Below are 22738 nucleotides of genomic sequence, written 5' to 3'. Positions count from 1 at the left end.
GATTAAGGGCATGAACCACACTTCATGTACTTCAACTTGTAAGATTGAGGGTTCCCTTGAATAAGCTTTCTTTACACAACTGCGTAGTAATTGTGTTCAGTTGTATTGAAACAGTTCGTCACTGTCATTTTGTTCTACTAAAAAGAGTACAGCTGCCTTTAAAGACTAGCTTAGTCAATTCTTAGTCTTTTATGCCAAAAAGATGTACTGTATTGCAAGTTGTCAGACATTAACGCCTAGATGTTTTCAAGTGTAAGTGTATGTAGATATGATCCTTTTTTTTTAACAGAAGCAGCATACTGCAAGTAGAAACAAAGTGTATGGTTTTGTATGTACCTTACACAGTTTACAGGTAATAGTGAAGTGAAACCTGTTGTATTGGATCCTTTCCATTTATACAATAACACTATGCAGAACAAAGTTAGCTCAGTGCAAAAATAATGTTAATATAATAGCCTGGCATGGGGAAGCTTCAATTTCATTTTTAAGATGTTATGTTAGACTCCTCCTAAAGTAAAGCATCTGCTGAGTGTCCCTGTCTATCAAGACAATTCACTGGTGGATCCACGATACCCTGGGCTTTTGCTGAACACTACAGGTTTTTGGTATGTTGGATTATAAGATTTGGTCCCTTAAAATACTTTGCTCTGAAACCAGGATTTTAACCATCTCATGTTCTCTGACATGCATGAAGATCCAGAACTATTTTTTCCTTCTTGGGTAAAAACATTTGGCACCCTAGCATGAAAATTTTCAAGTAGGAATTTTCAGTATATTCTTCTTCTGCTGATGGAGTATATAAATAGCTGTCTTAACTTTTTATGTGTGTTACCTAAATAAACCACCTTGGAGATGTGTGTCAGCATCACTGCTGACAGAGTGGCAACATTTTCTTCAGACTTGGAAGTTCGGAGCTTAATTGACAAATATTACATGGAATCTCATATAATTTCAAGCTGATTAGAAAACTCAAAATAATTAAAGATAATTTTTGGAAACAACTGAAAAATATTGGAACAGAATTTCAGAGAGCAAATAAAAACAGATTATGTTTGAAGTAATCCTCAAGCTATTGAATACTTACAACATAAAATGTTGATTTATGTTCTGTATCGGAATTCTTTGAAGAGAAGCCTAGAGATACTGAGTTTTATTATTAACACAAATCTCTTCTTTTTAGAGAATGTTAGTTTAAAAAAAAAAAAAGCAAAACAGCTTGAAAGCTAATGCCTTATATTAAAAGGAAAAGTTCTTAGTGTTTTTTGGAGTGAGAGAGTTGCTATATATATTTTAAAGTATGTAGCTTCTGGTGCTGTATTTTTGATTATATACAGATTGTTTTTAATCACAATTTTTTTAATCACAGTTTTTTTTAATGAAAATTAATAGCTAGAAAAAATATAAAAAAAATATGACAGCACAGGGAGCTACTTTTACAACTGGAGAGCATTGCATTAACAACCTTTTGAATACTGTCACTGTAAGCTATTTTTTCATCACATCATCAAACTAGATGAGAAAATACATTTGTAATGAACCTCTTCACTTCTTTAAACCAAAAGCTTTCCACTCATACAACAAAGAATTTTTCACTTGCCAAAAATAAAGTTTTGCAAAACTAGTATGCAACTCCTTGAACTTGCTTTCACCAGCAGGTGGGGCTGATGTTCTGTAGTAAAATAAAATAACTTGGAAGAATTTACATTTTCTTGATGCTTCATTCTACTTTTTTAATCCTGAATGCAACTACTACTGCTATCTAAATACTTGCTAGTTTTGCTGGTTCAGTTCCAACGTTGAATATACAGTTGCTTCAAGTATCTCTATTTAATTTTTCTGGAAGGTTGTCCAAAGTTTTTATCTAGTCAGGATTTTCACTTGTATTTTCAAACTTGGGGCAGTACTGCAGGACAAAGAAGAAATTTGTACACTAATACTTTCAAGTGTGTTTTTTCATTTCTAAGATAAGGGGGACTGTTCTCATAATTTGTTACAAACAATTTTTTCCTTTCAGTTTTCTAGTTAAATCTATAAAATGAAATAAATACTCAGCAAAGTGGTACCAAGATGTTGGATCAGAATAAGTCTATGTTAGTCAAATGTGTAAATGTCAAATCACACTTGATAAAATAAAGTAAAATTATATGTTATTTTAATTAAGGATGGACATAATATTTCAATTAGTCTGCAGAAATGAATTTGGACCTTGTCAAAAAGTTGAAGGGTTGCCAGAGGTGAGAAGAGATTGCAAGATCAATCTGCCCAGGGAAGTGGCTGAGTCACCATCCCTGGAGGTCTTTAAGATGTTGAACTTAGTGATATGGTTTAGTGGAGGACTTGTTAGTGTTAGGTCAGAGGTTGGACTGGGTGATCTTGGAGATCTCTTCCAACCTAGACGATTCTGTGATCAGCACAACAGATGGAAAGGGCAGCATAACCAGACCCCTAGTAAGAAAGTGCTGTTGAGCAGGGTTAGGGAGAAACTGGAAGTAAACACTTGTGTTTTGGGCTGTTCTTGTTTCAGTTATGGCTGTTCTCTTTTACCCACTTTCCTGCTCAGTGATTATGAATGAACAGAGATTCTGTAAGTGGCACTAATCACTTTGAAGCCACCTGAAATATCATAATTTCATTAGATCCACATAAGATGTGCATGAGAGCTTGGACCATAATAGGACCTAGAAGAAATGGTGACTGTTTTCGTCAGGCATCTCTTTATAGTGAATGCTGTTATGAAAAAGTAGAGGAAAATCATCTTCTCAAAGTTTGGTAGAAAGCTGTCTTTCAGCTTAGATAACTGTGTTACCCCCCAACAGACACCTTTATAGATGTTCACATGAAGTGGCACGTGTGGTGTCCGACACACTGGAAGTCTGTGTAAAATGAAGGAATTGAACCTTTGTAGCCTCGGCTGAAGATTAGCACCCAAATCATAGAAACTTCCACCTTTGACATTGCATGGTTCTTCTTAATCACCAAAAGAAGTGTATATATTAAATAAAGGCACATAGATTTGATATGCATAAGTTAAAATTGATTTTGGCAGAAAAGTTTTTAACTACTGTTTTTTTTAACTGAAGCTCCTGTCTGATTTTGAAATGTTTATTTTCCTCATGTTGTTTCTGCTAATCAGCCTTCTGATTGCAGTTTACTAATGCTCAATGCCATAAGCATTTCAAATATATTTTTAATAATAATATGAAAATATGTTATTTTCCCTGCTACTTTAATAAAAGATAAGACACATGGAAGTTTTTTCTTTCATTTAAAAGCAAAATGATACCATAGAAAATAGATTGATTTGTATGTCTTGCTTTCCTTTAAAGGGAATTAAATTATTTTAAACTATATTAAAGTACAATGTTAATTCTAAAGCAGTTAAATAAAAACCAGCTCATTCTACTGAGCTGCTCATACTATGATTGGGCCAAATTTGGGTGTCTTGCCTGAGAACAGTATATGTATAAGCTAACTGCTTAAGAATTTGGACTGTTGTATCTTGTCCCAAGCCATGCTATGATTCATTATAATTTTGTATCGTTGTCCACTTTTATGCCAATGGGAGGCTACAGATTTTTACGCTCTTAAATAATGTTGTTACTGCATGAGCTATGAATATTACTTTGTTTGCAGTGTGTGCTGAAAGGACAAAATGAGGAGTGTAAAACTCCTGTGTCCAGAGGCCCCCGAGAGTCCATGTGTCCTAGATTCAGTTAGGACAGAGTTAATTTTCCTCCTAGTAGCTGGTAGGATGCTATGTTTTGGATTAGGATGAGAAGAGTGCTGATAACATGCTGATGTTTTAATTGTTGCAGAGCAGTGCTTACACCAAGCCAAGGACTTTTCAGCTTCTCGCTCTGTCCTGCCAGCAAGCAGGCTAGGGATGCAGCAGGAGCTGGGAGGGGACAGACTCAGGACAGCTGACCCAAACTGGCCAAAGGGGTATTCCATACCATCTGGCGTCATGCTGAACAATATATAGGGGTGGCTAGCCGGGGTGGCCAGCTGCTCAGGAATAGGCTGGGCATCGTTTAGCGGGTGGTGAGCAATTGTATTGTGCATCACTTGTTTTGTACACATTATTATTAGTAGTGCTATTATTATTATTATTGTTGTTATTATTTTCCTGTCTTAATAAACTGTCTTTATCTCAACTCACAGGCTTCACTTTCCCGTTTCTCTCCACCATCCCAGAGAGGGAGGGGGGAGGGTGAGCAAACAGCTGTGTGGTGTTTAGCTGCCAGCCGGGTTAAACCACAACACCATGTTAGCAAGAATGAACACATAGAAGTAATAGGGAGAGGAGAAAAAAGTCAAGTGGCAGTTACCTGAGTATGGGTTCAGGTCTGCTGGTCAAAACCTACACAAGTCTGGGAGGTGGCTGAACCAGGCATTCTGAAGAGGTCAGGTGCAAATAAAATTACTTGTCTGTATCTGTATGGTATCATTACACAGATCAGGGAGTGGGCAGGAAAAGCATTAAGAAAATAGCTACACATTTTCTGAATTTATCGACGTGTACTTTTCAGTCACTGGATCTCAGTAAACCTTTGATTTAAAAGCTTGTTCATCTCTCTTGGATATCCATGGTGAAGAGATTCTTTTCCTTATGTCTTCCATGATTAACTTGTTTTTGATTTGCACCATTTCTGTAGTTGATAGAGCTGCTTATAAAGTGCCTTTCTGGCCCTCTGCTAACTCTTGCAAATATTTAGTAACTTTTCTCCATTTTGTCAGCATTCCTCTGAATTTGAAAACTTCAGAATGTAGAATTTGAGTTGTGATTTCACAAGCAGTTGATACAGTGCATCCTCTCTGGTCTTCTTAAGGACTAATTTAAAATATCCAAGGATTGCATTATTCTTCCTGATCATTGCATCATGAGAACAGTCTACAGTTTGTGGAAAGCCTACCGTGACACCAAGACTTACTTAATTCTTTGTTCCTAGGTTAATCTCTAAAGAAAGAAATTTTGTTCCCAAATGTATGATTGCAAAGTTTTATTGCACCAGAGGTGGCTTGTTTGCATACTGGCAATGTATTCTTTACATTATTTGCCACTAGATCAGTACTGCTATTCTGCAAACTTGCTCTGTAATGATTTGAGATTTCACTACATATCATTAGTAACTTTTTCTCTCATTTTTTAATCTTTTTTCAGCCTGCAGATTTTATTAGTAATTACTTTATTCCTGGTCATTTTTCAATACTGTCATGCTTAAGAAATAAACCCTGCTGGAATACATTAGAAACATATCTGCCCAATGACAATTTCCTGTTTATAACTGCATCTGGAGACTAACTTCACTAATACTTTCTTTGTATTGCTTCATTTCCTGAATATAATGGCATGCAAGGCTTAGTCAAATACCTTGTCTACTTTGACAAGCTGCATTTTTTTTCTTTAAAAAAGCTTTTTGATCATCATTAATTTCATTTTGCTTAAGTTCTTCAGTTCTTCAACCTTACATATACCTTTTGGGAGCAGAGACGTGGTAGGGTCAGTTTGTTTACCCTTATTTAGTATTGGCAGGAATCATCTTCTGGAACTTCCTCAGTGTTATAAGACTTCTTGACTACTTGGAGCAAGCTTTGGCCAGCTGCTCTAAAACTTGTGTAAGTTACTCAGATTCACTTAATTAAAATTGTTTTCATGTTGTAGCTGTTCAGGTCCTTGATGAGATTATTAAAGTTGGAAACCCAAGCCTTTCATCAACATTCTTAATATGCACTGTGGCTTTAACTCAGTAAAATTAAATATTATTTATCCTTCTTGTTAACTACTGCACAGAAATACTTGTGCGCATCTCCCTTATAATGAATGGGACCAGGAAGCTAGCGTTCATTCAGGTTCATTCAGGTTCAAGGCTCATTCAGGTTCATTGCATGCTCTGGGATTATTATTTATGGGGTAGGTATGGTTTTGTGCATTATGATGTGCATTGGGAATTGAAATGCCCAAGCTTTCCAGGTGATGCGTGTGTTTTGTGGTCATTCAGTTTTACATGTATCAGAGTAAGCCAAGCACAGAGCCCTGTTGTACTGTTAAAAGGCAACATGTGTGTCCTTGAAGTTTTACCCCCTAAAAGTTTATAATCAAACCATAAATCAGAAATGAAAGACAAATTAAAATAAAATGCGAAGGTATGAAAATGATCTGAAAGATGATTTAATTTTATATTCACCTTTAAAAAAAAGTCTATGCTAATAAAACATTTGTTGGCCTATCACATATTTTTAAAGCAGAGGTATAGAAATCAAACAGGTTTAACTGGTAGTATAACATTTAAGTCTTTGGGGAAGGAGTGGTTGGATTAATTTTTATTAAAGAAAAATATTTTTCCTACAGCAACTTTGAAGTTTCGTAGAAAGTCAATAAATATTGATAGCCAAAGTGCCTGTAAAGCTGTTTCATTTTTTTCAATTAAAACTATATTTTTAAAATAAAAACTTCATATTCGATGACCCACCTTAAGTAAAATAAAGATTAGGGGGTTGTTATTAGACTGTACTAAAAGTGTACTTTAAATGTGTGAGAAATGTGCTTGAAGACAAGTAGGAGTAAAAGGACATATAAATTGCAAGAGCTATATGCATGACACTGAAGACAGGCAGAACAAAAAGTTAGTTCAGATTTGCTGAACTTTTGAACAGCTGGTTTTCTCTAGGAAGTCATCATGTACAAACCTTCATTAAATACTTGGTGAGTGACTGTAGCAAGCCCAGCTGTTGAAATACAAAATGGCTAGTAAGATTTAAGGATCAGTTTTGAGAGTGGTGTGGGGTTTTCACTGTGGCGGGCTTTTTTTTGTACTTCTTTTGGTTTGTTTTTAACTAACTTGGAAGCATGGTACAACTTCGAGTGTGTTCATATAGGTTCCAAGCAGAGACTCCAGCTCCTCTGGCCCTCAGTGAGTTATTGTCCTTATTTATACATTTGAAAGGAGCATTCCCAGCTGTCAAAGACTGGAGAGGAAAAGGGCTGGTAACAGAGCAAAGTGCAGAGCAATGCCATATCTTTGCTGAGAAAGTTACCTAAGTTCATGACACTTCTTTTGACAGCAGTAGCAAATTTTAGGCTCTTTGTTTATTTTGTACACAGTGTTCATGAAGGAAAGGCAAGTCAGATCCAGCTGTTAAAAAAGGATTTATAAAAGGACAGAAAATATATTAAATAGGATTTACGACCCAGTTGTAGGAAATGTCTGGCCATCATCTAGTGAACTGTTAGCAAATAGATCCTGAGAATATGATAGATCAAATATTTGTGTTGACAGCTGTAGTGCTTTCACACTGAACCTGTTTAAAAGAATTAATTTTCTTAAAACAATACATACCCTTCATGACTTTGTATGGAAATGCATATAGGATTAGTGTAATGTGGAAAAAAATAATAATGCTCCCTGCTAAACAACCAAGCAGTTAACAAACTGTCGGAAGGTTTTCGTATTTCTACTGTTCTAGTAATCTGATGTAACACTGTAAATTAAGTGCATAAATTACAGATAATATCTTCAAGAGAATCAGCTAAATAATTTAAAATTATAGTTTCCTATGCATAGGAATATTCTATAGTATGCAATCAGAAATGCTGTTGTGTGACCAAATATGACTGGGAATGGTTGGTGGTGTTTGTAAGAGCTTGTTGGAGAAGAAAGGAAAGAGCCCCAGTTTGCAGGAGTTAAGAGGAAATGAGAAGTAATTAAATAAATAAATACATTTATTAGTTATATGATTGCTCTAATGCTTTTCATTTTATAGTTTGCAAGACATATCAAGAAATCTGAAGGCCAGAAGACTCCCAAAGTTGAATTACAAATTTCAATCTATGGAGTAAAAATTTTAGATCCAAAAACAAAGGTAAGAGAGATTATTATTTGTGATGCTAAAGCAGTAACTATATATGGATTTTGCTGCTTTTAATGTTTATATTGTTATATATTAAAAACAATTACAACAAAAGCCAATCTGTTGATGAAAACGTTGTCTTAAAATGCCATTTCCTCTTACAACATGTAGGTAACATCTTCCCAGGAAGGTACATGATGCCCAGAAATACAGACTTTAGCTACTGTGCTAATTTTTACTGTGTAATTTTTACTGTGTTTAATTTTTATAATCCTTCCACACCAGGACTTTTAAACTCTGAGGAAGATGAAAATGCATTGTTAATTATATGTTAATATGCATGTGGTGAATTCCATTCCAAGTGGTTGCCATGGTGTGGGTGCCCCCACGTAGGTGTTTTTTGTGAATGTGAGGAGATGGTTTGTTTGCAGTGACTCATTCCTCATGATGCTGCTTTGGAATTGCACCTCACTTTCTTTAACTCGTTCATTTTTTTTTTCCCTTCTGGTATTTTTGAGTTTTATTATTGTGTCCCCCCTTCCCTAGAATGCATATGTTTTCAGGTGTTATCCATTTGTCTGTAAGCTTTGGGCCATAAGGACTACTGTATGCTTTTCATCTAACAATTCCTGCCTTTTCAGCAGTTGTGGTCCATTGTGTCATCCCACTGATGGGCTTTTGGTTTGTTTGTTTGCTCTGGTATTTTGGAAGGGGTTACATACTAAGAAAAACATCCTTCTCACAGACTTCAAACAAGAAGAATGACATAAATATGATCAAGCTAAATGAGCAATTATTCCGTAGTCAGCAATTTGTAACAGATGAGTGCTCTTAAGTCTTCTATGCATATGTTGCATTTTGGATTTGAATGAACTGTTTGTTGCTACTTTTTAGTTCTGGAATAATTATGACCGTTCCGAGAGTGATACTGCCTTTGGAGAAAAGCTAGTGTTTGTTCAGGGCTGTATCTACTGGCAACTTATTTTCTCTTCAAACTTGTGATACAACCACAATGCAGTAATTCATAAGCACAGGGAATAAAAATATCCACATCAACTTCATTGCAGCTTTTGCATCCTCCTTATGTTGTATGGCAGAAGGGGGTACCAAACCACATGTTCTGGAAAAAGCCATTTCAGAATAACAGTTTTAAATGGGAGAGAAAAAAAAAAAAAAAAAAAGGAAAAAAAAAGATAGAGACTAACAGAAAGCTGTGGGACAATTGGTCTTGGGGGAATAGGAGCATTTTAATCTCATTACAACTTTGTAAGTACAAACTCCAGTGGTTATCAGCTCTGAGCAGTCTTTTTACCTCTCCCCTTTCTTTTCTTAAAGCTATGTGTAATAGCAAATGTGAATCAAGGTTTCTTTCTTTTTGCAAATTTTACTGATGCTTTAGGAAATTACTTGAATTCTGTATTATCGTCACTGACTACAATATTTTTTTCAGTGTGTTTTTGAAACATCAGTGTCATTACAAAGGAATATTGGTTATTGCTCATGTGATGACTATTAATTGTGGTTACACTGATCTATGAACCTAAAAGAGCCAAAACAAGCATATGGTAACTCCATTAAAGAACTATAATGGGAACAATTTGTGTGAGAGATTTGGGGACACTAGAGAAATAGGATGCACAGAAGAATAGCTGTAAAGATTGAGAAGGGAGAACCCAGTTAGGGCAGGGGGAAGAGAAGGGGAAAAGATTGGCCATATGGTACATTTTTGGATAAAATGCTGAGTGCAGAGAGGGCATGTCTTTGTTTATGAGTTAATTGCAATCTGGGAAGCCCAGTGCTGCATAGAAACTTTTTTTCCATAGATAATAGTTCACATCTAAACTGCATATTTTCCTTTAAAGCAAATACTGCTTTCCCATGTAATAAGCCAAATAAAATAAAATACCAAGAAGAGACTTGAAGAAAAACAACAATTTTTTTTATTTCAGTCTCATCAAGCTCTCTTAGCTGAAGAACATTGCAACTGCAACTTTTTAAGTAGCTCGTACATGCTTTCTAGTGGAAAATGAAATACAGTATCTACAATATGTAAATAATAATGTGTAAAGCTATTTATATTACACCTTAAATAAGCCATTACTAAGATTTCTACTTTATTTCTCAGTGTCCTGTATCTAGATAACAATTCATTTTATTTTTGTTTTCTGCACTTAAGGTAAAAAGGTAGTAACTCATTTTAGTACAACCATTTTAGCAAAACCTGGGAGATGATGAAATCTGAAGATGGTTTGCATCTGGATAAAGAAGAAAGTATTTTACGTAATCAGTCCCTAAATATATTGCACAAGGACACAAAGAAAAAAGAAAGTTTTCTAGAATAGAAATTACTGTCCAAATAAACAGTATCCAAATAAAAACTTCCTGCTTACATTCAATAAAAATGGGAATATTTGTTAGACAAGCTGAGTTTAACTTTTGTTATACTCTTAAGTCCATTTCTTGGGCTCTCTCTTGTATACAGAGGTTTTCTGTATCCCAAGCAAGTATAGCAGCAATTCCTTGAAAATAATCTTTATTTTTATTTGCAGGAGGTTCAGCACAATTGCCAACTCCATAGGATATCATTTTGTGCTGATGATAAAACTGACAAGAGGATATTTACATTTATATGCAAAGACTCAGAATCAAATAAGCATCTGTGCTATGTATTTGACAGTGAAAAGTGTGTAAGTATGCAAGATTCTTCTTTGGAAGAATGTGGGTGCCGGTTATGGCATTTGCTTTTAAGATAAAGCAAGAATGGTTAACAAAGGCAAATTGCCTGCTTGCTAACTGGGCTCTCTGATATAACCTTTCTTGCTAATATAGTGCCTTGTAAATTAGATGCATTAATTTAAAGGAGAGTCTTTTTCTTTTTTGGTCTAAGATGGTTTTCTGGGACAATCCTTACTCCCCAGCTCAATATCCTATGCCAAGGATGTGAAATACTCTCAGAGAACAGAGTGCATCCCACCAAGCTTGAAATGTTTGCACAGCTGTTTTGCAGAGATTACTGCAACCCTGTGGTTGAGATACCGTCACAGGCACTTCTGCCGATGTGTCTGCCCCAGCCTCTCTTCCTCAGTTTTTTGTAATTTTTTATTACAGCAGTGCCCCCTTCTCTGTCCTTCCTCCCACCCCTTTGCCACGTCTGTCAAGCTTTTAGTGCCTTGATCTGCTACCAGAGAATTAGTTTCACCAACCACTGACATTCTCTCATGTCTGAGATAAAGCAGGGCAACTGTTCAGTAATGTGCAATAGCAGAAAATATATGTATATAAACTTCAGGATAGGAAATGAAGAAAATGGTGTCTATTTGAAACGTGTCATGTGTTTTCCTTGGCAGAAAGTAATTAACAAATAAAAATACTGGAATCAACACCAAAAACGATGCTTAGTTGCAATTTGTTTGTTTTTTTTTTTTGGTGGTGGTGGTTAGGTGTGTGGTTTTTTTTTTGTTTGTTTGTTTTTTGTTTTTATCTAGAGCCTCTCTTTCTGATTTGTTCTGCAGTAGCTAAGATATACAAAGAAAACACTAGGGAACTAAGTTTTTATTTTTATTTTTTAGAAAAGAGTTGCATATTCACTTACATAGAATTGACATGTAATTATATATCATTCTATTACGTAGACATTGTTCAGAATTGCTGTGCACATCTGTTCATTTCTTCTCCATTTCTATCCTTTTTACACACATTCGTGTGATTTTAAATTGACCTTGCAGTTTCTGCACAGATGTTTGTCTTCAAAGCCAACCCTCCTTTTCCTCCCTCTGCCCTGATATTCCATTTACTGTACTTCTCTTCTTTCCTTTCACTTTTTGTTCACTAGCACCCTCAGATTTCAAAGGACACCACCACAGCCAGCCGTTATCTTTCCAAGAAGAGAGCTAGCACTGCATACTCTCTCTATCCATTACACTTCTCTTTTGCTAACTTAAACAGTTATTCTCTAAAGCGGTCCCTTGTAAGGTTTTTTTGGTCTAATCAGTCTAATTTGCTTAAAATAGTTTCTTGTATTTTTGTTATAAAGGTCGTTTTATTTTTGTTTCCTAATTAACAGAGGCATTAATTTCCCCGTCCTCTAAACCTGAGGTCTTCACACACCTTTACTGAATGTCGTGCTGATGGAGAAGAGGCTGGGATATTTTTATGTTGCTTTCATAATGTTTTCTGTACTTTGCCAAGGAGTTTTTGCCATGCTCCTTTCAGTGTTGATTTCATGACAGATGAAGCAAACCCTTTGAACGTGATACATGGTGTAAAGTATTTTGTGATCATCTGAAATGGAAGTAATCATAAAAATATTTTTAATGCACTACTTTCAATTTGTTCTATGTAAAGGCAGAAGAGATAACTTTAACAATCGGTCAAGCGTTTGACTTGGCTTACAGAAAATTTCTGGAGTCCGGAGGAAAAGATGTTGAGACAAGAAAACAAATAGCAGGTTTACAGAAAAGAGTAAGTTTGAACTATAATTTCTAAATAGATAAAAGGAACATTCTGCTGTAATTATGTTATGTTTTCTAAGACAACATTATTTCCATTCTCAGATTAGGAAGAATTTCAACAGATACTTAAAAAGAAAACTAAATAAAGACCTGATAAGCATGAAACAATATTTTGTTCTTCCATCTTTTTGAGGTGACTAACAGAAATGAAATGTTGAAATATATAAGATACAGATGTTCAGATTTAATTATTTTTTGTAATCAGATAACTAGATAAGCATTACTTCTAAATTACCAAAACCCAGATAAAGCTTATTGTAAATGGACAAGTTATAGATATTGTTAAAATGAATGAATATCCCAATAGCTGTTGCAATAACCACTTGCTTTGTAGATTCAAGAATTAGAAACTGAAAACACAGAACTGAAGAATAAAGTTCAGGATTTGGAAAATCAGTTAAGAATAACACAAGTACATGCATCTCCAGTAAGTACAAGAACGTAACTCCTATATCTAACGTTATTCTAAATTTATAATCATCTGTGTTTTGATAATTATTAGTATCCATGTTGTTTCCAGTGATTATGATTAATACAAGTGGTCATGTCACAAATCTGTAGAAGTGCAGTACTGAAGTAACAGTAAGATTGTGACACAACAGAAGCGCAAATGGCAGTCTCAATATATGGCAGTTCTTCAAGCGTCTTGTCACACCTATTTGTTGCTGCATAAAGACTGTAACTACTCCTTTGCAGATATCTAAGCATGCTAGCTAAGGATGAAGAACTCTGTTTTGAACTGAAAGCATCGGGTTCGAGAACACTGCTTTGTTTTTTTTTTTCTACAAACTTTCTGTCACAAGCATATGGTTACTTACACCTTCCGCTTTCTGAATGACTTCTAAAAACTGTTGTCTGTCTTTCGAGGAGTCATTAGGGCCTCAGGAACTAGCATGGCAGGTAAAAAGGATCACCTAAGGGTTCCTCAACAGTCAAAATTTCTAATGCTCGTTCCAGTTCCTATAGATGACAAAACTATTTTTAAATGACTGATTGACAGTGTCTTGTGTCTAGGCAGGACCCCTAAAAATGCAAGTTGCATTGCAGATTGAGCCTAATGGCTCTCCCATTCTTAAAAGCTTATTCTCTCTATACACTGTTAGGTAACTGTAGAAATAAATTGAACTTCTTAATGTACTTATACTAAAATCTTAGAAAAAGACATACTGCTTTTAAGTTGTGTACCCTGGGCCACCCTGTTCCCACCCTGAATGTGCACCATTTATCTTTAAATGGATGTTCAAAAATTTGGGCAATGTAAAAGTATGTTTATAGTGATGACAATTTTTCAGTAGTGTCTATAGGCTTCCTTAATATTGATTAGATGTTTGTTTGCATGATGAAAAGTCAAGGTCATTTCATTTTCCTAAAGTCTATTTAGTAGAGAGAGCACAATAAATTATAAATGTTTTGCGTAACTCCCACAGTTAAAACTGTTAATTATGGATGTCTTCTCACTTATGAATCATTCAATAAAAGGAGATAAACTTTTCCCATATGCTACATTTAAAATCAATTTGGTAAAAATATTATATTTTCCTTAATTAGCTTTAATTATAATTTGTTTTATTTATGAATATAAATGTATTTTTAATTCAATTAAGCAGACACTGAAGTCTTTTATCATGGGCATGGTTCTCTTTCATTTAAATTAATGAACTAGGTAAATACATGTAGCAAAAAATTAAAGAAATGTATTAATAATGACCAAGAAAAATATCCTATAGTGTGTGTAGCATGCACTCGTGTTTCTTTTCTCTTTTAATTCTGTAGTGTCTTATCCATTATTAAAGACGGTGTTAAGATGGAACAGTGATTTGTAAACTCTAGGTAGTGTTTTATTGTTAATTACTGTTGGTACAATGAATATGTATGTTGCTTAAATATCATGCTACAACAAAATGATATATTAATTATTGATGATTACTAATATTAAAATATTAAATAATCATTAATTTAAAAATTTCTGAATTCTCTCATGACTAGAATTGCAGTAAGAGCCAACTAACAGCCTATTTAATATCTACTTTGCTTCCACAATAAAATAGTCTTAGATAAATTGTCTGGATAAATATTGGAATAATTTGCCCAGACATGCTGGGGTATCTATAACCTTGGAGATATTCAACACCTTGCTGGGCATGTTCCTCAGCAGCTCCAGTGAAATGCATCCTGCTGGAGCAGGAGTTTGGATTAGGTGACTTTCCAACCTATGTGATTTTTTGATGAGATGCGCACTCAACAATAAAAAGTAAACATTTTTAGGAAAATGTCTTTCTCAGATTATATATAGAAACGTAGTCTTATCCACCAAACACTATCAACTTTTGTACTTTACCAAGAGACATCATTCAAATAGGTCTGCTTTAAACTAGATTGTATCAATTAAATTAAAGCCATCAATTGTGCTAGCATAAAAGCAAGTACATACAGATACAACATGTAGGTTGAAAATTTTCAGTGTAAGGAAGAAGCAGCATAAATATCCAAAACTGAGTTTGATGAAGGGACCATAAACTGGGATGCTTGGAAGGGCAGGAGATATGATTTGGTGATAAATATTTTCTTTTACTATGTGAGCAACAAGCGTGTGTGAAAGAAGGAGGTTATGAACAGTTCATAGCACATTTCATTGTCTGTTATATTTTGCAGTAAATCTTACACACTTAATTCAATCAACTATTATTTCATACATGACTTTGTAAAGCTCCCGCTCCTATTAGAAGAGAGCAGAAGCAGCTTAAGGATTTTTTTTTTTTTCCCCTTATGGACTGTATCAGTGCAGTTTGCTGTTATTTTGTGTGCAGCGGTCTAGAGAGGCATCATTTAATGAGGGATGGCAAGTTTAAGCTCTCATACTTGATACCTACTCTGGTAATATTACTTGTGCCATTAACTGGCAGCACTGTAATTTCTAACAAAATGTTTAGTTTCCCTAGCCAACTACAGATTGTTGTAAAGCTGCTTCTGTTTATGCTTAAATAATACCTTGGATTTTCTGATCTTATGCCTTCTAGGTTGTTTTTGGTTGTTTGCACACTGCTTGTACTGTTTTTTAACATTTACTAGATGTGCTGAAATAGCTTTCCTATCTTATATGTTGTTGACTGTGCTCTTCTTTTAGTGATTAATGCATGGTCTTGGAAGCACTTGGTAATCAGAAAGTGCTTTAGCTCTTTAGCAGTCGACATTAGCAACTTGATTAAACAAGCATATACTTGCAGAAGCCCACGATGTTGCAAGGGGATGTGATGACAGTTCCCAGAACATGACAAATATAAACATTTGAATTGCGTGTGCTACATCCTCTCCGTCAATCCCCATCCCTATGGAAGGGAGCTGTAAGCTATGCAATCTCAGCAGATGTAATTTTAGGCTGACAGTGGATGTGGCTTTCTTCTTCCACTTGAGGGAAGGCTTGGACTTTTAAGTATTTATTGCACCTGTAGTGTGGAACAATGCAGTTACAGACACCAAGTGATGCCACTATCATGCTTTCTTTGTTAAACTATTGATCTAGAATAGAGTGTCTTTCCCACTTGTCACTTGAAAACCATTTTTTTTTTTCCATTGTGTCTACCTGCAGCACCAGTGTGGCATTCTTTACTCCTGTTGGTTCCTCTTGAAATTTATTGATTTTGGTTTCTTTAATTATTCTATACACATTAGTCTTCCTGTTCATTTTTAATGAAATGAAGTAGGTGAAAAATACCTTTAGAAACTTGAAGTCCTACTCCATTTGTATTATTTCACTGACCCTGGACACTGTTGCTAGAAAACAAACAAACAAAAAGCCATTTTCTGCTTTTCCTGCCAGGAAGGCTGAAGCTCAGGTCTTCTGATTCCTAGATCATTTTCCAATAAACAGGATCAGATTTTGTCTTCTGATGGGACTTTGGTGTCAAAAAGACAGAATCTGAGTTTCTTTAAACTGTGGATGTATAAATTAATATGTGTATAGGATTAAACAAATGACCGCACATTTAAAAAAAAAACATACCTGGTTTCAGCATGCTTTGGTTTTGAGCAGATGACTCCAGATTGCCATTTGAAATAAACTTTTCTAACTCGTAATTTAAAATAGGTTTGGTAACTAAATATGAAGATGTACATAAAAGCTGTTTGCTGGAATTGTATTCAAGATCAAATATATTACTATCAAGACTAAAAATTCAGATAGTCTTTTACTTCCAAAGTATTTAAAGATATGTTGTCTGTAGTATCAAAGATGTTACTTTATATCTGTGATGCTTAAGAACAAATTAGTGGTACCATTCTAGAGTGCAATATGTGATTTTACTGACAGATTTACCTCTCCAAAGGAGTTGTTCATGTGATCATGTGTTGAACTCTTGAGTAATAATGTAGAACACTTCATTTGCAAAACACAATGCTAAAACTTTTTAATTTGCAGTTCTCTAGTAACAAAACACATCTAAGGAATATTACGCATGGTCACTCTTCCAAAAATTGTCAGTGGTCTAACTAAGAGAGGAAAATGCAAATAGTGAATTATAAGCTAAAGATTCACTGTGAACACAGAATTAAAAATATTTTTGAAGATTGACAACTTACATATGAGAGTGTTTTACCAGCTGAAGCATCCATGTTTAATTGTTTTAATTGTATTCTTTTTTAGGCAATGATAATGAAAAGAAATTTGTTAGTTGTTAGTTAGGTGTTTGTTGTTAGTTCGCAGTTGTTCCATTAAAAAAAAATCCACTCATGAAAATTGTAAATAATAATGATAACATTTTACAGAAAAAGGTGACCTTTCTTTCTAGAGTTCATATGAAGTCAAGTTATAGGCTCCTTTGTGAAATACAAAAGGAAACCTAATCTAAAACTGCTTTCCTGATTCTTCTTGCTTCTACTGCTGATCTTTTGCAGGCCATGTAAGGATTTATTTGAGGGCTCATTTTAAAATAATTCTGGCAGACTGAAATGGCTGCAAATTACATACATGAAAAATGCAGTCATGTGCCCTTCACGTTTCTGGAACATGTAAGCAGGTGTGAAGTGCTGACAGCAAGTAGGCTTCTGCTTTTGAGGGATATATCTGCTGTCAAAATTCTCAAGTTTCTTGATTGTTAGCATCACTAACAAAATGTTTCTTTGGCTGTTCTAAATCTAGACAAATGGCCAAAGTAACCTCAACCTAAGTTAGCTGCCTTTTCTATCAGTTTGTAAACTGTATGAGAAAAATAAAACTTCTTTCTGAACCTATAAAAGAAGCCATTAAAAGCAGTGAGAAACAAAAAACCAACCAACCAACCAAACAAAAAAACTATATCATATAACCAATACTTAAGAATAAAATCGATTGTGAAAGTCAAACATCAAACTATCAATCTTCTGCATACTTTTTCTCTCTGAGTATTGTAGCTACTTAGATTTAAGGTTCCTTAGGAAGTTCAGTAAATAATTAACTGATTAGTTTTTTTCTGCTTTGGGGTTGATGTTTTTAAGTATGCTGGTCTTGCTGAAACTTTTACAAGCCAGTCACTAAAATATAAACATATTTGTATTATGCAACAGAAACTGTCACTTTTTGTCACTTCCTGAATGAATCAATAAAGGGCATACTGTATCGAAGTCCAGTTGCCTTAGTATGGTTAGCTGCACTTACATGTGCCATGGGAAATGTTGGCATGGGATGTTTCTCTTTTTTCTCACTCCCTTGCATGTACAGCTAAAATTTCCATTACTTTTGTATCTGTGCTGTTTGCTTTTCATCTGTTTTAGTGGTTTGGCAATACATTAATCACTGGTCTTTCTTGCGTTTGGTCTTGATTATGTGGGAACAATCTGATTTTCATTTTGTTATTTACTTATGATGAGGCTGCTTGAGTTTGTATCAAAATAACTCTTTGGATGCTGCTACTATGTATAAATCCAACTTCCAAAGATCAGTGCATCCCTGGGAGCACTATTTGACGTGACATGTTGTTCTTTTTGTTTGTTTTATTTGTGCTATTTAAACTGCTGGTGTTGTTTAGTGAACAGCCTGGGATAGCTGTACACAAGGCCTTCGTGTGGGCTGTGGTTACATACAGTTAGCATAGTTACATACAGTTAGCACCATCAGGTTTTTTTAGTAGACTGGACAGTAAACCACTGTAGGCCACTGAGGAACCTCTAATAAGATAGAAATTGTTAATCTGGTTTGGGCATGTCTGACATCTCAAACGTACCTTGAAGGCTTTCTCCTTGACCAATATGGTTAAGAAAAGAAAGTAAGTTGAGACAATGTCCTAACACCAACTTTAGAGAGGAAAAAAAAAAAAAAAGATTATTCAGGATAAGAAATTTAAAGAGAGAAAAATCAAAGTCTTCTGAAAAAGACTAAAAAATAGAAAAATAGACTATAGATATAGAAAAATGGACTACAACTATGAAAAGACTAAAGACTATGTAATATGTAGGTGCCTGGTCAATACTTCTTACTGTGGTAGTGTTGCCAAAATCTCATTTATTTATTTTTTAGCAAGTCCAGAGCATTAAAGATATTGATTGATCAGACCTTTTTTAATGTTAAGTAGTGAATTAGAGGAGCATGGGCCACCTGCACCTGTTACCCCCATTTAATGTGTGTGTGAAATGTTTAAAAAAAAAAAAAAAAAAGAGAGAGAAAAAACCTGTATGCTTATTTCAGTTATTTCAGAAAACAGTTTTGGAATGTGTTTAGGCATATCATTTGATTTATATTTCCGTTGAGAGCGCCAAATGGGAAAATGCTCGTGTTTTTTCTTTGCCTATTTTCTACTCCTTCAATTTTATAATATTGTGTATTCAGTTCATCGATATTGTTTTGCTGATTTGCATCCTATATGCATTTTACTACTTTCTGTATGTTTTTTTTTCTTTTTTTCATATGATATACTTGCTTTTTCAATGGAAACTATTCATTGTCTGCTGTTCTGCATTCCAGGGAAATATTTTGCTTCTTTAATTTGACTGTTTATATTTAGTATCTTCCAGTATTTATTTTTATGAGTTCTATTTTTTCCATGTATATGTATAGCAGCAAGTATTACATGGCAGTGGAAGAAAAATGCTTTGCAAGTCATCTGCTTGTAGCCTAGTAACACTCTTGAAAAAAATAAGCAAAATGATATAAATCTTTTTGCTTTTATTTTTATTCACTACCATTCCAAATCCTCAGTTCCACAATTCCCAATACAGAAGTATTCTTTATAATTGCAATAAAACCATTTTTTTCTTATAAACTGCAACTTTTGAAATAGAGAGTTTTGTAGTGTTTGTTAGTGTTTTCCTAAGTATGGCATTGTTATTAAATTTGGATATCCAGGCCCTAAACCTGACTTTTGTGTATGGAAAATGAAGCAAGGAACTAAGACTCAGTTCAAAATGATTTTAAATTTTCCATTTTATACATAATAATGAGAAAAAAAAAAAAAGGAAAGAAAAGTTTAAATTCATTGATTCCTGATCTGCTGGAGTTATGCAAACTTCTAATGAAATAATCACATCGTATCAGATATGTAATGCTATATGAAGAGAGTGAAAGTAGACTTAGACATTTTTGCTGCACATATCTACCACTGCTTCATCCTGGGCAAGCCAGAGTTGTTTTTAGGCAAGGTACCTGTAGCACAGGCCCAGTTCCTGCCTTCTAGGTGTGTAAACTCCTGCTCTAGCCAAGAAGAAGTGTCTGCACATATGCTCAGTTCCTTCTGTTTGGTTTCAAAGATGAATCTGTCCTTCTCTAAAATCTTGCCTTAATGATGCGAAGATGTTTTTGAGGTAGAAATTACAACTTGGCCCCAACAGAAGGGTTGGTTGGATGTTTCTTAAATCACATATTTTAAGACATTTTCATTCTGCTTTTCTTTCCAGGATCAATCCTAAAGGCTCTGTGTTTCTAATTTCACCTAGAAAAGATCCATTTCATTTGAAACCTGTTATGCATAGCAGATATTTCTCATTCAGGCAAAATTTAAGGGACTTTTTTTTTTAGTCAAAATGGGCAACACCTTCTGGTTGGCTTTCAATACACAATGAATGTTGCTGGAATGTGCACTTAAATACTCCATGTTCATGTGAGACAGCCAGCTTCAGGCTCTTGTCTGTCTAATTCAGACCAGAACCTTGAAATTATCACACTCATCTTAGGTGGATGCTCTTGCCATCTGGTATTGTGGTGTGACAGTTATTCATTTGCCTCTGTTAGAAACTGTACTGTGGGTCTTCAGAGATCCAGAGAATCTTGAAACCGTCAACATTTTTCTTTCAGCAGCAGCAAAGTGTTATTCTGTCCTGGATCCTGTGCTGCTGTTGTAGGGGAATGAGGATCCCTTTGTTTTGCAACAAAGGATCTCAGGTTTTGATTTACCTACTGAAAATCTTGTTCTCCAGGTTCAATGAATTATTCATATGCACAGAAAAGATGGCAGTTGTTATTGTCCATAAATGTTTACATACATAAATTCTACAGATAAGGAAATGAAACAAAGTCTAGTATTGATATAAGCCTTAAAATTTGTGTGCCGTTAGCTTCTATTGAAAGAACATTTTAGTGAAGTAATTATTATTTTTTCTATAAATATTTATGGGATTTAAGTGGTAGGTGTTTCCTTGTATGGAGAACGAAAAGTCTGGCCTGTGTGTTAACCACCAGAGTAACTCTATTACTCGACATCAGATATGTGCTTAACTGCTAATTTACACGTGCATGTGTGAGATATTGCTGTTACTTTGGTGGATTTTGATATTTGTCAGTTAATCTGACATGTCTACTTTTGAAAAGATCCCTGTCTTCATTTTGTTTTGATGTGATTATCAAGGTGTGGATTTTCTTTGTTCCAGTTAACACTGGGCTACCTCTTGTTGCGGTACATTTTTATATTTTGTTTTAAAGTATTATTGAGTTTTGTAACATCACTATCGCACTGAACAGCAAGTTGCAGACAAACCCTTTTGAAGTATGAAATGTCTTTTTCATCTTTCCCTGACATTACCACGTTCAGTTCCTCAGAATGTTTTCTCTTTCTGTGATTCCTTTTCAGCTGCTGCACATAAAGTGTGATAATGATGAACATATGTTTCAAAGACCCTCTACTTTTTTCTGGTGTAACAATGAGGATTCACCTCCTTGTTTAGATATCTCTTCCATTACGCTTACTCCTAGGAGTTCTCCTGACTCTAGACTACCAGCTGGATTGTTAATACCACCACCTTCAAAAAGTGGTCTTCCAAAGACAACCAGTGAATACAGCTGCCCGAGACCTCGTGTAATCCTGCTGTGCAAAAGCTTTTTCTTTTTTTTTTTTTTTGGCTTTCCTGTGTTCTGTTGTGTATTAACTTGTGTTAAAAATTTCACATTTTGTACAGTGGTTAAAAGACAGAGCAGATGTATCTTGGATTCTCTAGCAGTACTCTTAAAATATGGAATTTGCAAAGGCTTGCTCTTGTTTCTATGTAGCTTTTTCTCTCCCACCCCCAAAACAAAATTCTTATTTTTCCAACATTTTAAATTAGTCCATTAATGAATCTGCTATCTATCAATCTTCTGTTGAAATTGTTATACTAAGAATAGCTATTCAAATCAAGCAATTCTGAAGGTCCAGTCTGAAGGGCTTTTTTCCTTCATGAATTAATAGAAAAGTAATCAGCAGTTGTCTACCTGATGGAAAACACAGAACACCGGTCTTAGTTTAGGCTGCCTGTTTCTTGTCTTTCATCTAAAGTATACTTTATAAAACTCTGTGCAAAATGAAGGTTTAAAATTATTTTTAACTATAAGCAATGCTTTTTCATAGCAATATGCTAATAATCTCAATTTCTCTTCCATTTGCAAGTACCATTTGGCTGTATTTGGCAATCCATGGCTTTTTGCATGTGTTCACTAAATAAAAATGCTTCTTGTGCTTATAGGTATTTAAAACACGCATTTCTTAAAATAACTGACTTATAGTTTTACTTAAACAAGCAGTATCAAAATGTCCATCAACTTTAACAAAATGGCATATAGACAGAAAATGTCAATATAGTTTTTTTGCTGTTGTGCCAAAAAGGCTCATCTATGACTAAACATAAATACTGCTTATTTATCCATCTTCTATGCAGCAATAAACACTTAGCAAATAAGAAGAATCCATGTTAGTGTTTACTGTTTCAGAGTCTTTCCAGGATTATCAATGTTAATTGTAGATTAATATAGGGCAAGTACTTATGTATTGAACCGATCCCACCTTCCAGATGCAGACAAAACCTACCTACAGTCAGACGTGGTTTTGTTTGTATGATGAATGGGATACGAGACTCTTTGTGTGTTTACTTTGGGTCAAGCACATACATTGCCCTGCTTTGAGTCAGATCAGATGTCTTCCTATGATCTCCTTCAACACAAATTATAC

The 22738-nt window shown here is 34.7% G+C and overlaps 1 protein-coding gene across 8 annotated transcripts in view; it reads left to right on the top strand.

Moving 5' to 3' along the window:
• GULP1 (GULP PTB domain containing engulfment adaptor 1) overlaps nucleotides 1-22738 on the top strand; it is a 152295-nt gene that overhangs the window by 111778 nt on the left and 17779 nt on the right. For 5 of the 8 annotated variants that reach the window (XM_035536830.2, XM_035536827.2, XM_035536828.2 and 2 more), the window contains 5 exons: nucleotides 7762-7860; nucleotides 10398-10535; nucleotides 12193-12309; nucleotides 12694-12786; nucleotides 21389-21613. In XM_035536830.2, coding sequence (XP_035392723.1) covers nucleotides 7762-7860; nucleotides 10398-10535; nucleotides 12193-12309; nucleotides 12694-12786; nucleotides 21389-21613 — 672 coding nt within the window. The remainder of the gene's footprint in view (nucleotides 1-7761; nucleotides 7861-10397; nucleotides 10536-12192; nucleotides 12310-12693; nucleotides 12787-21388; nucleotides 21614-22738) is intronic. The other 3 variants (XM_035536831.2, XM_035536832.2, XM_035536834.2) reach the window with 1 other exon arrangement.

This window comes from Cygnus atratus, chromosome 6, assembly GCF_013377495.2.
Source record: "Cygnus atratus isolate AKBS03 ecotype Queensland, Australia chromosome 6, CAtr_DNAZoo_HiC_assembly, whole genome shotgun sequence".
NCBI classification, from domain to species: Eukaryota; Metazoa; Chordata; class Aves; order Anseriformes; family Anatidae; genus Cygnus; species Cygnus atratus.
Note: the sequence above shows the minus strand (reverse complement) of the source record. Positions and strands in the feature narration are given on the sequence as shown.